The sequence below is a fragment of the Convolutriloba macropyga genome, chromosome 7 (assembly GCF_964194025.1).
Source record: "Convolutriloba macropyga chromosome 7, txConMacr16.3, whole genome shotgun sequence".
Classification (NCBI taxonomy): domain Eukaryota; kingdom Metazoa; phylum Xenacoelomorpha; order Acoela; family Convolutidae; genus Convolutriloba; species Convolutriloba macropyga.
The window spans coordinates 62760972-62776535 of NC_134474.1; the positions used below are offsets into that span (position 1 = coordinate 62760972).

The 15564-nt window shown below is 35.6% G+C and overlaps 2 protein-coding genes across 5 annotated transcripts in view; both read left to right on the top strand.

The window, feature by feature from the left end:
- Nucleotides 1-564: 564 nt before the first annotated feature.
- LOC142343231 (uncharacterized) overlaps nt 565-15564 on the top strand; it is a 58948-nt gene continuing 43948 nt past the window's right edge. The window contains exons 1-6 of one of the 2 annotated variants that reach the window (XM_075395004.1): nt 565-585; nt 6178-6329; nt 6480-6577; nt 6860-6969; nt 7542-7729; nt 8237-8505. In XM_075395004.1, coding sequence (XP_075251119.1) covers nt 6213-6329; nt 6480-6577; nt 6860-6969; nt 7542-7729; nt 8237-8505 — 782 coding nt within the window. In that variant the 5' untranslated portion in view covers nt 565-585; nt 6178-6212. Of the gene's footprint in view, nt 586-5835; nt 6106-6177; nt 6330-6479; nt 6578-6859; nt 6970-7541; nt 7730-8236; nt 8506-15564 lie in introns of those variants that run through there. The other variant, XM_075395005.1, reaches the window with a different exon arrangement.
- The window catches only part of LOC142343235 (uncharacterized), a 595961-nt gene continuing 580962 nt past the window's right edge, over nt 566-15564 (top strand). For all 3 annotated transcript variants that reach the window (XM_075395009.1, XM_075395012.1, XM_075395010.1), the window contains exon 1: nt 566-586. The gene's annotated coding sequence lies outside the window, so the exon portion shown is untranslated. The remainder of the gene's footprint in view (nt 587-15564) is intronic.

A 15564-nucleotide genomic window follows, 5' to 3' on the forward strand; every position in this document is an offset into this window, starting at 1 on the left:
CCAGTTGATTTAAAAGGTAATTCTTTCATAAAGACGACTCTTCGAGTCGTTTCCGGAATTCTTCGGGCTATGTTTTATGTTTTGTGAATGAAATAATTTTTTTTCTTGCAGCATTATGATCTAAAAGCGACAGTTGTAAAACTGCTGTGATAAATTAATTTTGTGCGGAGTGATGGAGGAATTGTTCTTGCTCCGCTTTAAGCAATGACTTAATACGTTTTGCTTGCATATTGGTCCGATTTCCCCCCTTTTTGGCCCCTTTTTGTTTTGGTTGGGTTTGCTAATAGAAATGGTTATTTGATTGAGTAGGTAGAATTGTTTGACAGTACACAGTTAACAATGGTGCTTTTTTGGAACCATTAATGAGTTTTAAGCAAGAAAACTTGTGATTCATCGAAAAATGTGCCCAGAAGGCTTTTTTTGTGCAATTAACCTTTTTTTGGAATAATTTTTTTCCTGCAATCAGTCGAAGTGGAACTAGTTTTGATTTAATGTTGATTAGGTTTTTGAGTTTCAAGTGTCAGGTAAAGAATGATTGGTTCTTGCATATCTACTTAGCCTACTTGTTGTGATAAACTTATTAAATAGAGATGAGCCAGCGAGGCATGGGAGATCTGATGGCATGAGAGTGAGGGTCTTGACGAAACATGTAAAGAAATTTTGAAATTTCTAATTACTGAAAATGCCGCGAAAAATGCACGAATTGCGCAATTAGAATCAGAGGTGACGCAAATTAAAATCAAAGTGAATCAACTTGAGAGATATCAATCCAAAGATTGTTTAATATTTCGAAATCTGCCATTTAGTAGAAGTGGTACTTATCTATCAGATGTTTTTTGCCTAATCCAGAACGTTCTGAATGTGAACATTGAACCGAGTGACATTAAAGCTTGCCATCCACTGGGTAGAGGATCGGCGTTCAATCCACCCCCAATAATCGCAAAATTCGTGTATTTTGAGCAAAAGGAGAGAATATGGACAAGGAAAGGTTTGCTCCAAAATTTTCAAAATCCAAATAATGGAAAATCAGTTTATATCCACGAAAGGTTCAGCAAATACGATCTGGCATTGAAAGAGGACGTTGAAGCCAAACAATTGAAAGTGACCACTAAGAACTCGGCACCACTTGTTCAAATCCAGTCCGAAGGGATGACTCGTTATCTTGAACTTAATTCGAACAAAGATATTGCTGAGTTACAGCCGATTGCCAAGAAAATGGATCAAGTATTGAACAGATTTTCAATGAATGCCCACTCAAGTCAAAGACAAGCAAGCCGTACGGATACGATTTCAATGCAAATAAATGCAAACATTTTCAACACGCCTGTTCCAAAGTTATCAAAACCACCAAATTTCACGCCTGGAACACCATTGTCAACTAAGATGCCTTCTCTCAAACGTGTGCGCGAATCCGTTGAAGAAAATGAGTATAGAAATCTTCTGGAGGAGCTTAAAAGTAGGAGAGAAAATAAAGACGAGTTGCTGGACTTTGTTATGGGTTTTATAAGCGATTCACCTAATGCCAAAGAGACTTTTCTGGATAGTATTGAGGAGCAGCCGTTTCGGATTGAAGAGGACAGCGAAGACTGTCACCTAAAAATTCAGCCAATGGTTCAATCAAACCTACCAAAAATGTATCTACATCAAATTCCTGTAAAATTTTACATATAACACCAGATCCATTAAAAAACATTATGAAGAATTAGAGGCACTGATCTCCACCTTCCATAATTTGTTTAACAGAATCTTGGCTGACAAATGTAGATGATCCAAACTTATTCAAAGTAACTATCTATAATACTTGCTTGTCAAAATCAAGGGTTGGCAGGGGTGGTGGTATTGTGATCCAAATAAGAGACGAAGTAAGCTTGATTGAAGAGCTGAATTGTGGTTTAGATGAAAGTCTTTTAGCTCATTTAAAAATTGGAGAATTGAAGATCGCTTTGTTAGTAGTGTATAACCCTCCAAGAGCAAACAAGCAAAATTGTATCTTTGAACTATGTAATACATTAGAAAACCTCAGCGATAGTTATGACAGAATAATTGTCTGTGGAGACTTCAACATAAACGTACTAGATACTAATCAATTGACGTCGACATATCTATCAACATTAAGATCAAATGGTTTTGAACTAATTTTTCTTGAACCAACCCGCATCAGCCAAAATACTGAAACTTGTTTGGATCATTTTTTCGTGAAAAACTTAAAGGTTCAAAAAGCTTTTGTAATGGAGAATCAAAGTTATTGTGATCTCCCCCACAGTGCTGCAATTTGAAACCAATAATGGAGTTAGTTTCTCGCAAACTCGCTTTCGTGATACCAGTTTTTTAAAATCCCCTGAGAAAATGGCTCTTTTTATTGAAACTTTTTCTGAGTCATTAGCCACAATAAAATACCATGAAGTAGACGATGTTGACAATGCTTTTGATAAGTTTGAAATTGCATTTAATCAAGTATTTGAAGTGTTTGCTCCTTATCGAGTTCCTAATGGAAATAGGACTGGAAAGCCATTTTGGTTTGATAAATCATTGAAAAATTTGATTTGCAAAAGAAATCAGTTGCACAAGTCGTGGAAAAAGGACAAACAAAACCGCGGAAAATTAGACAAATTTTAAGGGCTACGTACTAAAGTAGAGTAAACAATCAAAGCAAAAAAGAAACGTTACTATGAACAAATATTCTTAAAATGTATTGGAGACTCAAAGCAAGTTTACAAATTTATAAGTGAGCTCAAGGGCGTTACTTCTAAAAACACTAGCATTCCTTCGTTGTCCAAAAATGGTAAAAGAGTTGAAGATCACTTAGCAATTGCAAATGAGCTGAACAATTTTTTCGTAAATATAGGGCCAAATCTCAAAGATGCAATTCCAAAAGAGGTCTTTGTCAGACCCCAGGTTAATAGTTCACAGAGTATGTGGCTTTATCGATTTATTTGCGACGAAATCATTGAAGTCATTAACGACCTAAAAGAAAAATCATCTTCAGGAATTGATGATATCAGTACTTTTTTGATTAAGGAAACAAAATCCCTTACATGCAAGCATCTTGTTTATCTTGTAAACACCTTTTAAATTTGGTAAATTGCCAAGTATATTAAAACGAGCAAAAATTATGCCACTGCATAAGGCGGGAGCAAAAGACGACGTAAACAACTACAGACCAATTTCACTGCTCATTGTATGGAGTAAGATATTTGAACGTATCATGTATAATCGAATTTATACATACTTCGAAACATTCGATTTATTTAACCCTAATCAGTTCGATTTTCGAAAAAAAACATAGCACAATTGATGCCATTGCAAAGTTGACCGAAACAATTCGAGAAAACAGCAATTTGGAAGTTTTAACCTTTTTTGTTGACTTCAAAAAGCCTTTGATACGATTGACCACGAAATATTGTTAATAAAACTTGAATTATATGGCATAAGAGGCGTTTGCTTTAATTGGATTAAAGATTTTTTATCACAAAGACAGCAATGTGTTTCGGTCAATAATTTTAACTCCTATTGGAAGAAATTAAATTGTGGAGTTCCACAAGGCTCAATTCTTGGCCCACTGTTTTTCTTGATTTACATAAATGAACTTCCAGACGTATGTCAATTCTGCAAAATTGTTCTCTTTGCAGACGATACAAACCTCATAGCAGGAAATATTGGTTTTGATTCAATACAAAAAGACTTATTTAATGCAGAGAAATGGCTCAATGCGAATAGCCTGTCACTAAACGCTAAGAAAAGTTGTCAAATCAGTGTTAAAATAGGTAACAGTGCCTCTAATTCCAATAGGCTTTGTGATTTTAAATTGAGTTCTGTTAGTTTACCTGAATCAGAAAGCTGCAAATATCTTGGAGTACATATAGATTTAAAAAAACTTAAGTTCACAACGCACATTGTTGAGGTAAAAAAGAAATTGTCTGTTCAATGTGGAATTGTGTCAAAGTTAAGGCATTATATTTCAAAAAGTGTTTTATTGCAATACTATTCATCAAATATTAAACCAATAATTCAATACGGCATTTTGGTATATGGTTGTGTTAATTACAGAACCCTTGAACCCCTAGTTTTGTGGCAAAAGAAAATTCTTAGTCTAATTTTGTTCCTGAGGTACACAGAAAATGTCGTCCATCTTTTTGAGAAATATGAAAACTTAACTGCTCACGAATTGCATATATACAAGTTATTAAAATTTGTGATAAAATCAGTGAATAAAATGCATAATGACACATATCTCAATGATTTGTTTTCCTGTGAATCGCGATCAACCCATTTGACAAGAAGGTCAATGAAATGGTTGTTAAAAATACCAAGATATAAACGAAAACATGAACAGAATTCAGTGAGATTTAGAGGTGCCAAGCTGTTTAATCTTTTAAGGGAAAGCAATATTCTACCACCGAATTTTGATCAGCTTTCTGGTTTCTCCTTTGTCAATTTGGTGCACAAAATTAGAAATAACTTCATTTTATCAAATATTCAGTTAACAAAAACTGTTTTCTCTTAATCAATTTCCCGTGTTCACATTTTGAATTTTTTTAATAATGGAAAAAAACCATCACATAACGCTTTAACGTGCTGTGGCCGGGTTCACTAAAGGGTTTAAAAATTTGGTCAGAAGTTGAAAATTCCTTTAACTTTGTCGAGAATTTTGGCTTTTAACTTGTGGCTCTCTGCAATTTTTTTGGTTTTATTTTAATTTTTTGAATTTTTACATCTCTTGACAGGACAATGTCCAGTGATCCTGTTGGGTCCGTTAATTGCCATCTCTGAGTGTTTTGCAATTTTCTGTGTAGCCCAATGCTAACTCGAAGCTTTCTGATGTTATAAAATTATAATTTTGATGTTCATTTATATTCAGAGGAATAAACTCTCTCTCTCTCTCTCTCTCTCTCTCTCTCTCTCTCTCTCTCTCTCTCTCTCTCTTCTCCCCTATTTTTTTAAAGTTTTTTTTAGTGATTTTTTAATTTTGAATTTCAGCCGCTTTTCTGAAACTTTCTGTTTATTGGCAGCATCATTTTTATTTCATTTTAGTAACAGATAGTTCGCTTTTGTTTTTAATTTTTTTGGCATTTAAAAAGTATTTTTGAGCTGGGATTTGATGTTCCATTAGTTCTTGGTTAAAAAACGTTGTTTCCAGATTGTTTGCTGAAATTATCCCAGACTTTCGCCAGATTTTTGGAGACTTTCCCAAAGTTTCGCTATACTTTTCGTGCGTTTCATCCAGTAGTATCGCAGCATGAGACAGTGCTTGATAGAACGTTTTGAATTACCACATAGAGTTTTATTCGTATATTAATTGCTTGATAGAATAGGTCTGATCGGATATTGGTTTTGAACGAAGTTTGCGAGAGTTAGTATTAATGTTTTGGCTGAAAAGCAGTTCAAATCTGCTCATTTTTCACGCCTAGTAGAGCTTGTTTTTTTCTTCCGCGTGATTAAGCGTTTGGTCACAGGTGACTTACTTCAATCTCAAAATGATTTTTGTCTCTCTGATATTCTTTTTGCTAACTTATCTTTTTCCAGCTGTTTACTTGGGTCTTTTACGTTTCTGCCCCCAGCTTAGTGCATGCATGTTATTTGCACCCCCAGACTCACGTGCTATATTTTTACATAATGATTTACTCTGTAATGCCGCGTGCTTTGTAACTGGGGGTTCATGGCGATTTGGGCAGGGGTGGACACAAACGGAAAAGATGCATTTATTTAACTTATTTGATCTTTTTTTTCGATTTTAAAGTTAATTGAGTCAGTAGTTAATTGAATTGAGTTGTTTGCTAAGTCAAGGTTTACTTCGAGGCGATAACGGAGTTTTACTTCAATTACGGACTGTAGGTGTGTTTTCGCTTGTCTTTTTATGTAAAATTCTTGCTGAAACGTTTGACTCTTCTATTGAATATAGCTCCTTGACTTCGAATTTTGCGTAATTTTTAAGCCGCTGAACTGAATTGTTGGAAATTTACTACAAAGTCAGATAAAAGTGCGCCTAAATTGATTTCGTGCTATGTCTTCAGATGTTAATAGTGGTCTATAATAACTTTTTGACCACAATCCCCACCAGCACCACTGAATCAGACAACAAAAGAACCGAGCCCCAGCCATTCGTTCGTGAGTAAATCAGATGATAGTCAGTTGTTTCTGAAGTACATACAGAGTTTTCGTTACATTTGTTAACAATTTTAGAACTCGTAATGTAGAAAGAGATTACTTGTATAATGACTGTGGTTGGTATCGGTCGCTACAGAACACTGCCACTAGACGAAGATTTGGATGGACTGGACAGTATTCCTGCTCTCTGTATACAAGATTGCATTGTTCTATCGTTCAAAAAGGTAAGCAAACTTGTATCCAATTTCCTCAACTTTCCCAAAATAAATTTTCCGAATTTTTAATTTCTAAAATTTTAAGGACAATTTTCTTTTGACAACCCTTAAAGGTTCAAAATTCAGCAGCAGGGTGACAGCAGAGTTTTTGTTGTTTAGCTGCAAGAAAGACATGCAGAGAACCCAACTACAGTGAGGAACAATGAGCCGGCTCTGGACCCATTTGCAGAGAGCATAGATCTACTCCTCTCACATAAGTAGGGCCACTTTGATTGGTGCTTTTCATTAATTTGGAAGATAATTTGCTTTCAGTAACGGCAGGAACATTTTTACATGAGAGGAAGAATTATGTACAAGCTTGTTTGATTCAATGGCATCTACAGATGAGTTAAACTTGATTGCTCAGCTTACTTTTGCTTTTTATTTTATCATCCAAAGAAGTGTTATTTAAGTATTTTAAGTCTCAAAGGTATGACAAAATTTTAAAAAGTGTAATAGGCAGTAAGTATGTACGTTGAAAAACGTCAACGTATGTTTAGGTTGAAGAACAAGAAAAACAGCTTCTGGAACCTCGTGAAAGAGATCTCGTTCAATGATGTTGTTCAGACTATCTCCAATCTGTCGTATGTCACAACAAACGCCGGGAAAGGTGAGACAACTTTAACTTTAGTTTAAAACACTCACGTGCACATTTTAAACTGCCGAAGTTCCTGCGTAGCCAGAAGTTGACTTCCGTTAGCTTTCGTCATTTTAAAACGTGTGCGTTTCGTTTAGCATGCTTACGTAACTCTGCAGAAGTCACTTCGAAATATCTTGAATTCCTTCGCGGTTCTCGATAAACGCCCCAAGTTCTCAGTGACACTGAAGATGAAAGAGAAAATGGTTCTTTCCTAGTGTTACTGGAAAAGCTCCGGAGCTTTTTATTTCTCGTCTTTTTGATTTATACCTCGCCATATTTTTCAGCCCGTATTGTTGATCTTCTCCGTTAATGCCTCCACGTCGATTTCACTTGATCTTATAACAGTATTAATTTACCCATAATGCCTGTCATAAAAAAATCCGCGTAATTATACAAGGTTATGCATGATTTCCTGGCAACCGTACGAGGACCGTACTAAGAAATAGTATATGCGGCGTATGACATTACCCTAGTCTGATTACAAAGTGACAACACGGGTATTTAATTTGCGGTGTCCATGTGTTGTTTAAATGGGGTTTCAGCGCGTGCCTGGATCTACCTGGCCATTCAGGATCAGCTGCTACAATGTTACCTCACACAGTTGACGGAAGATAGAAAATTGTTGAGCAAATTCTACAAGGCAGATGCGGCCATCTGTGACCAGGAGATGATGTTTTCCATCAGCAGCCTTTTCAGTGGCCTAGAGGTCATGACATTCGACATCTCAATTGTAAGTGTAGACACCTGTCGTGAATATTCTGACCAAATTTTACAACAAAAATCCATGCACCGTCAATATTTTTATGGCGTCATGATTTTTGGGTATTGGCGTTCAATGGGATAAATCATTTATTAGGGATAAATAATCAGATCTATCTTACCGTTAACTGCTATTATCTTTGTCTTGACGTGGTGCTATCTGCTTTCCGAGTTTGACTACTGAAGGGTGTTTCGCCGCAGGATGCCATCCTAAAGCCGGTTGTGACTGTTATCAAGATTTCCCCTTCTGATCATTGATGTCAGAATAAGTCAGTTATCTTAAGTGTGGTAAATATTCTGAAAGCTCAATTGTTATTTGTTTTTGGATCAGCATCCCTGTCCTCAAGGTCAGATCTCTCTCTTGACACAAAGTGAAAATTTGCTCCAGAATGTTCTCAAGAATAGCTGCAGAAATGAATTTTATAATGGCTACTTGTCTCCGACTTGTGAGTGTATTTTTTGAAGATTTGCTGCCTAGGACTGTCCGTCATTTGACCTGGGAGTTGCACCATCATTCACTTCCATGGCAATGGAAGGAGCTCAGAGGGCTCTCTGGGGAGCGAGTAGCAACCTTACCGATATCGGAGAGTCCATTAACGAGAGTGTTGCTATGCACATGCCGTACCTGTTCAAAGGGGCTCCTGGTGTACTGGACGGGAAGGATTCCTCCCGTTTGGTGGTTGGCACTGTGCCTTCCCATTATTCGTCAACTCCAAGTATCAACAGCTTTGACAGTCTCGAATGCAGGTGTGGTGTTTTGATGGTTTTTAAGATGCTTGAGGTTGAATTTTCAAATTTTTATGCGCCAGTTGACATCATATTCAATGTAAGATTTTACATTTCCTCTAGGTAATATCATGTTAAGATAATTAATTCGAGTTCTATCTTATTTTTAATAGCCGCCCTCATCTTCTCAGCCGGCTATTATTGCGCTCGTATTTTTTTTTTTTACTTCGTCAAACTTTTTTTCGCTTTACCATTTTGCCGCTTTTTCGACATTTTGCGTGAAATCTTTTCGACTTCTCTAGGCTAGTTTCTCTCTTCTCTCATTCTGCTTAAAGTGAATTTGAACATCAGTTGCTAAGCAAAGCAATTCAAAATGAACAGAGTCGGTATAAAAAATTGAAGTCAGAAATAGAAACGGGATAAAACCATAAAGCCCAATTTTAGATGCCCGCTATTTGAACGTCGTTCCTATAAGTCTTAGTTACCACCTCTAATGCTTATTGGTGTTGATAGTAGCCCCTGTAGCCTCTCTCTAAGAAACAGAAGTATGTTCAACTACGAAATGCCATCAAAATAAATCGGACTTGAAAAATATTTTTGTACAAAAATCTTTTTTTTTTCAATATATTCTATTCGTTCAATCCCAATCATGCTTATTGGAATCAACGGCGGCTATTTTCCGGCAATCTGCCGGGTATGTTCTAAAATGGCGAGGTTGTTAAGGTTATTTTGCCATTTTAGTGAATTGGTGATCGATTACATTATCATACTAATCTTCGTATCTATTTGGTAATCGACGCAAAATTCAGTTATTAATAGCCGCACAGCAATAGCTGGGGCCACTATTGGACTTCTCTTGGTTTTTAACAATTCAAAGAATTTGAATTGTATTGGGGCGCTTTTTTCGGCTTTTTCACGCTGTTTTCGCTTTCTCGCTAGTAGTTTTTTTGTTCACATGCGGCAATTTCACTTGAATTTTTACTGGTTTTTCGATTTTTCGGATAAGGCTTTTTCTAAATGGTTTTCCCAATCCATTCGTAGTACATTCTGGGCCTGGTTTTTTGTTTGAACCAAATTTCCATTTCTCGCTAGTGGTTTTTTGTTCACCTGCGGCCTTTTGACATTGATTTTCTGTTTTTTTTTAAATTTTTTTATCTGATTGTTTAGAAAAGGTATTCCCAAAAAATCATAGACCGTTCTAGGTCTAGTTTTTTGTTTAGTCAATGAAAAGTCTTTGAATTGTATGTCAGGACTTGTCCTGCTATGTTTTTTATTTCGTCAAGATTTTTGTTACGACCATATGACGTCACAACCACTTCAAATCTGCTTTTTATTCGTTCGTTCATCCAATTTCAACTGAAGTGCGCGTGTGACGTCATTTGTCACTCTTAGAGGAGCGATTTTTTTGTTCATTCGGTTGATTAAGTTTTTCGTCACACGTGACTTAGCCTCACTCTCAAAAATGACTTCCTCACATAACAGATCAGCCTTCAATGAAAAGGCAAGTAGGGACCAGAAATTGCCCTCATATGGTTGTAAAAGATGTTTTTGAGTTTGTAGATTTCTCTGTACTGAAGGCGCGAGAACTTAATTTACAGAGTATTAAATACATATCTCGAATTGGTGGACTACGATACATTGACTCTGAATGCAAAGCAAAGAAGAAAAAGATGCCTGGAATGGGAGTTGAAAGGTGATCCTTGCAGAAGCAATAAAGTGATCTAAGAATCACATTTATGCAGTTAAAATGAGTTATTGACCAAAAACGAAATGAGTTTTGAAAAACTCTCCTCGATAAGCGTTAGAACGTCGTTTGAAACACTAAGGTCACTTATGACACGCTACAATCACACTGTAGTCACAAATCACCTGGAATACTAGGAAATACGTTCAATCTCTTCTACCAAGAGAATGAAGCCATTAAAGGAAAGTATACCAGACCAACCCCTAATCTGCGACTCGCAGCAGAAACTAGCTAATGGACTGAATGCAACCCAGTAGATTGTGAGACTGTAAAAAGATTTGTGGATTCTTTATCCTCAGCTTCTTCGTTTAATTGCGTTCTTGTAAGTGGAATTTTTACTGATGCGCTGAGGGAATGTACAATAAAGCCATTACTTAAAGTTGACAAAGAATCTTTTCCTAGCTACCGACCAGTTACCTATCTTAAATGGCTGGAAAAGTTACTTTAGCTCATTGTGCATGAGCAACTAGCTGATCACCTCGACTAAAGTGCCATGCAGTGCAATCCGCCTACCGAGCAAACCACTCAACTGAGAACGCCATAATTTGGTATGCTAATCTAGTACTGAGGAATATCTCAAGAAGTTTCTCGATGCTAATGGTGTCCCTTGACCTCAGTAGTGCTTTTGATACTATGCATCTTGAAGTACTCATGCAAATACTGAGAAAATGATTTAGTTGAACCGTGGCAAAATTTTTCGAGCCATATTAACAAAGTTGAACCGTGAAAGAACTGATTATTGCTGCAAAACTGTAAGCTGAGCGGAGCTATATTGCCGTGCTCTTGTTTTTTTTTCGTTTCGTCGTCTGGCGCTCTCTCTTTCCGTTTTTCATTTGTTCACACAGCAAAGCTGAAGATGTCAATTTTTCTGAATGACTTCTTCCTCTCACTAAGGGCAATTGGGCCTCTGACGTCATTTCTCGTTCTATTCAGCCAACGTTTTGAGCTCATTTGCGTGATTAGATTTTGATCATGCGTTACCTCGCTCAATTAAAATGACTTGCAATTTAAAACTGAAGTTTAATTTGAACTATTTTAAGTTCAAAGGAACTCATATGTGTAATAAAGGTCCCCGATGAAAAGGCTTTGCGCAATGAATTTTGACAAGCTGTATTAATTTATCGCAGAATGTTTTTTTCATAGCTTTTTTTGAGCTGCTTCGATAACTTTTTCAATTTATATCCGTATCTGTTTCTCTCACTTATACGGCACGTAAATCTATTCTTTCGCCGCTATTCCGGAACTCGGCGGGCTATATTTAATGTTTGATTTAACGGTGTCGATCAAGAAACTGGAATACACCAAGGAAGCATTTTTGGACCTTTGCTTTTCAATTTCTATTTTAACCCTCTTTTTGAGAAATTGGACGCACATAGTTGCCTCTATCACTTCTATGCAGATGATTCGCAATTTTTCTTCCAGATAAATCATGAACATTTGGCACCAAAATGTGAAGTAATTTTAAATCATACTGAAGAATGTTTTGATTCACTGAAATTGAAACTCAACAAGCTCAAATTGAGATAATCGTTTTGAAGGCAACAACTACTTTTTGCTCTGATGGTTTTCGCTCCCTTCGGAGACCAACTAGTTAGAAAACACTCTATAAAAGTGCTTGGCTTTTGGCTTGACTCAAACCTTGACTTCGAAGATCAAATCAGCGCGGTTAGAAAATCCTTCTTTTTTATCTTCGAAAACATTATGCCTGTAATCAATTCCTTGATCAAGAACAACGTAGCTTGTTTTTAAGATGTTACATTTCATCTCGACTCGTTCATTATAATCCACTACATCTTGGTCTACCTGATTCAAAACTGATAAGTTTTCAGAAAATGCAGAATGTTGCAGCACAATTTTTTTTGGAAAACAGCAACTAATTTAATGAAAGATCTGCTCTTGCTGCCAATAAAGCAACGAATACATTATAAAGTGGGCTGCGTGATGCTTCGATTCAAGTATGGAAATGATGCCAAGTATTAGAAGAAGCTATTTCAGCAGAACATTACTTCGCCGAACCCTTTGCGGCGTGATCTATTTCGTATCCAAGTTGCCCAAACTAATTACCAGAAGCGAGCGAGCGTTCATGAACAAGAGGTTAATACTGGAACAATCTACTTATCTGAAAAATAAGTCAAGCAACAAGCTTTTAAAAAGATGCTTAAAATAATGATGTTCTTGCAGGCCTTCTAACTGCAAGAAATGCGCTTCTGAGATCAGAAAAGTGTTTAAATCATCATCCTCCTCCCCTTCCTCCTCTTCATTTTAATTCTGAAGAAAAAAATTAATTCGGAATCCTTGGAAACTTTAATTTTTCTTATTAGCCGCCCTCATCTTCTCAGCCGCCTTTTATAGCGGCCCATTTTTTTATTTTTGTCAAAGATTTTGGATTCTATTGGTGCGCTGTTTTTTTGACGACTCTCAGTTTGAAGAGAACTGGTAGAGCGTCTTTTTTTATTGATATTTTTTGGAGTATGTATAAAACAAGATTAAAAGTCAAACGGATGAATGAATTAAAGAGAAGAGAGTTACTTTCTGATGAAATCGCGTTTTTGAGAGAGAGCGAGCGAGCGAGAATAGTAGGTGTAAAAAAGTTTTCGCGAAGCAAGCGAAATTTTCGATCACCTGCGGCGTTTTCGAAGCTGTTTGAGTTTTTAAAACTGTTTGGTGTAAATTCGTTTTTCCAAACCCTGTTTTTCTAACAAATTAAATCGAGTACTTTTGACAATCACACTTTTATATTAGATTTTTTGTGCTATTTTTTATTTCGCCTTCTAGACGCTTTTTAGTGGATTTTTGTACTCTTTTTCATATTTTTTGTCTGCGATAATTTTTTGGTTGAAATTAGTTGTTTGTTAGTTATCTCGGCCTTTTAATTGCGTTATCAATTTAACTTTGTTTTATTTGAAGAAAGTAGTCTCAAGTTTAACATTTTTGGTGCTTGATTTTTGAAATTTTTTGCCTAATTCGCTTTTTTGGCATTCAGAAAATTTTCTGTTCAGTTGCTTAATTCGGATTATTTGTAGAATTATTGTTACTAAATGATTTCAGTTAAAGTTTTGATGGCAATTTTTATAAAAAAAAATAAATAGTTATTTCTGGAGTTTGTACTTTTTACGTTTTACCAGTGTATTTGGCTGTTGTGTGCGTGCTCATACTTGTTTGAATTCAACAAATTGAAAAATTTCACCTGTCAGTTCTTTGTAGGCAATGATTTTGGCGTCGGAGTTAATGAAAACTTTTACGACGATTTTTTCCTGATAATTTGTTTCCTCAGTTTATTTATTAAAATTGATTGGTATTATGAAAACTAACGTTTTCATCTGTTAGTTGTTGGCTATGGTGTAAGTTAATTTTTACTTCGAGTCGATTCAGGAGTCTTCTTCTGTTTTCAAATCTGTTCACATTTTCATGTTTTCACGCCTAAAGAAGTTGAGCGAAAAATAAGCGGTTCTGATGCGCATATTTTTTTCACTCTAAAATTGAAATAGTTTGAGAAAATGGTTTTTGAGCGAAAATCTGTTGCTTTTTAGTTGGTTTAGTTTACTTGCGGCATTGTTCTTTGATGTTTACTGCTTTTTAAATTATAAGATTTTCTAATTGGTTTTCCCAATTCGTGCATAAATTATTTTAGTTCTAGGTTTTTGTTTAGTGGCCGGCTTTATGTTGTCGGCCGGCTATTACAGTGTTCCTATCTTTTACAATAAAAAATTTTGTGATTGTGTTGTGCTGTCTTCTTTTAAGATCTGTTCACACTCTTCGGCCTTTTCACCTCAATGAGAAGTTAAATTAGATTGGGGATTTTAGTCGCGCTGAAGTAGTTGAAGGAGCAAAAAAAATGAGTGGGTCTGATGCGTGATTGTATGTCAAACTACCTTTAAAGTAGATTGAGAAATTGTTGTTTGAAAAGTTTTTAAGTTCAGGCCATTGATCTTCATGTTGATGTTTACTGCTTTTTCGTTTTTATCAGATTTTTTTCTAATTTGTCATCCCAATCCATGCATAAGTCTTTGTAGTTCTAGTTTGCTGTTTACTAGCCGCACTCATCTTCTCATCCGGCTATTGTAGCGCTCCTTTTTTCACAATCTAAAGTAATTGGATTGTATTGGTTTGCTGTCTTTCAAGATCCGTTCATTTTTTTCACCTTTTTCACGTTCATGATGTCTAATTAGAGGTTTAATTTTGGTTGCTCTGAAGTAGTGAAAAGAACGAAGATCGAGCAGCTCTTAGGGGTGATTTTTTTAAACTACCTTTTAAGTGGTTTGAGAAATTTGTTTTTGAACAAATTTTAAGAGGGAATTTTTTTTCACGTGCGTCAATTCGAGTTCTGTCTTCAGCGATTCGTGTTTCTTCTCTTGAGTGATATTAAAAGGTTACATATATGTTCTAATTTCGCGTAGTTGCAATTGCTTGAATTCATTAATGAGCAGCTGTAATTTTTTATGACTTTGACACTATTTGTCATTAAAACATTAGTGAATATTTAAATTTTGCCACTTTTTTCAAATATTACTGTCCTCTTCATTAGTATCTTTAATGACTGGTCTTATTGGCTGCTAATCAGACATAAAGTAAACTAATTAATAGTGTACGTCCATAGCTTGTGGTTTTAATGACTGACTTATTTACTCTCAAAACTTTTAATCGATTTTTTTATTTTCTCGTGTTTGAACTTTTTGTCTTATCATTTAATCGCATTAAGGCCAGTTCTCTTCAGTTAGTAATAGACAATAAAGTGATTGATTAGTTTTATGTTTGAGGCTATTGATTTCGTGAAGTTGACACTAATTGTTTTTAAGTCATACTTGATTGTTTTGAGTTTTGCGAGTTTTTATTATTACGTTGTTGTCTTGCTGTTAGTTTAATTAATGACAGTACTCATCAGTTGCTAAATATGCTTAAGTCAACCGCGTTAATTGTCTCATGCCATAGGTATTTCGTTCGGTGAACTATACGATGTTCGTTTTAAAACGTTTTTCTTCTCAATAATGAAAGGTAATGAAGGTTGGTATTGATGATAAATTCTTTCAGTTCTAAACTAATGCTTTCCGTGACTTTTTTACTGTTAATATTCAAAAAATAATAGCCAGTTCTTTTGTTTCTGTGAAATTTGATTTATTTTTTGTTGTGTTTATTTAGTCTCATTTATGACAGCTTTTATTGGTTGATAGAGAAAGTGAATGAAATTTGTCGCCTGAGTTCATAGTAGTCGCTTTCAAGATTTTGAAAGTTGATCTTTTGGTCTTGTGTTTTTTGTTGTTTTTCTTGTGGTCTTGTCACTCATTCTCTCAAATTTACTGTTCTGATTGGCCTTGTTGTGGATGTTATTGTAGTCAAAT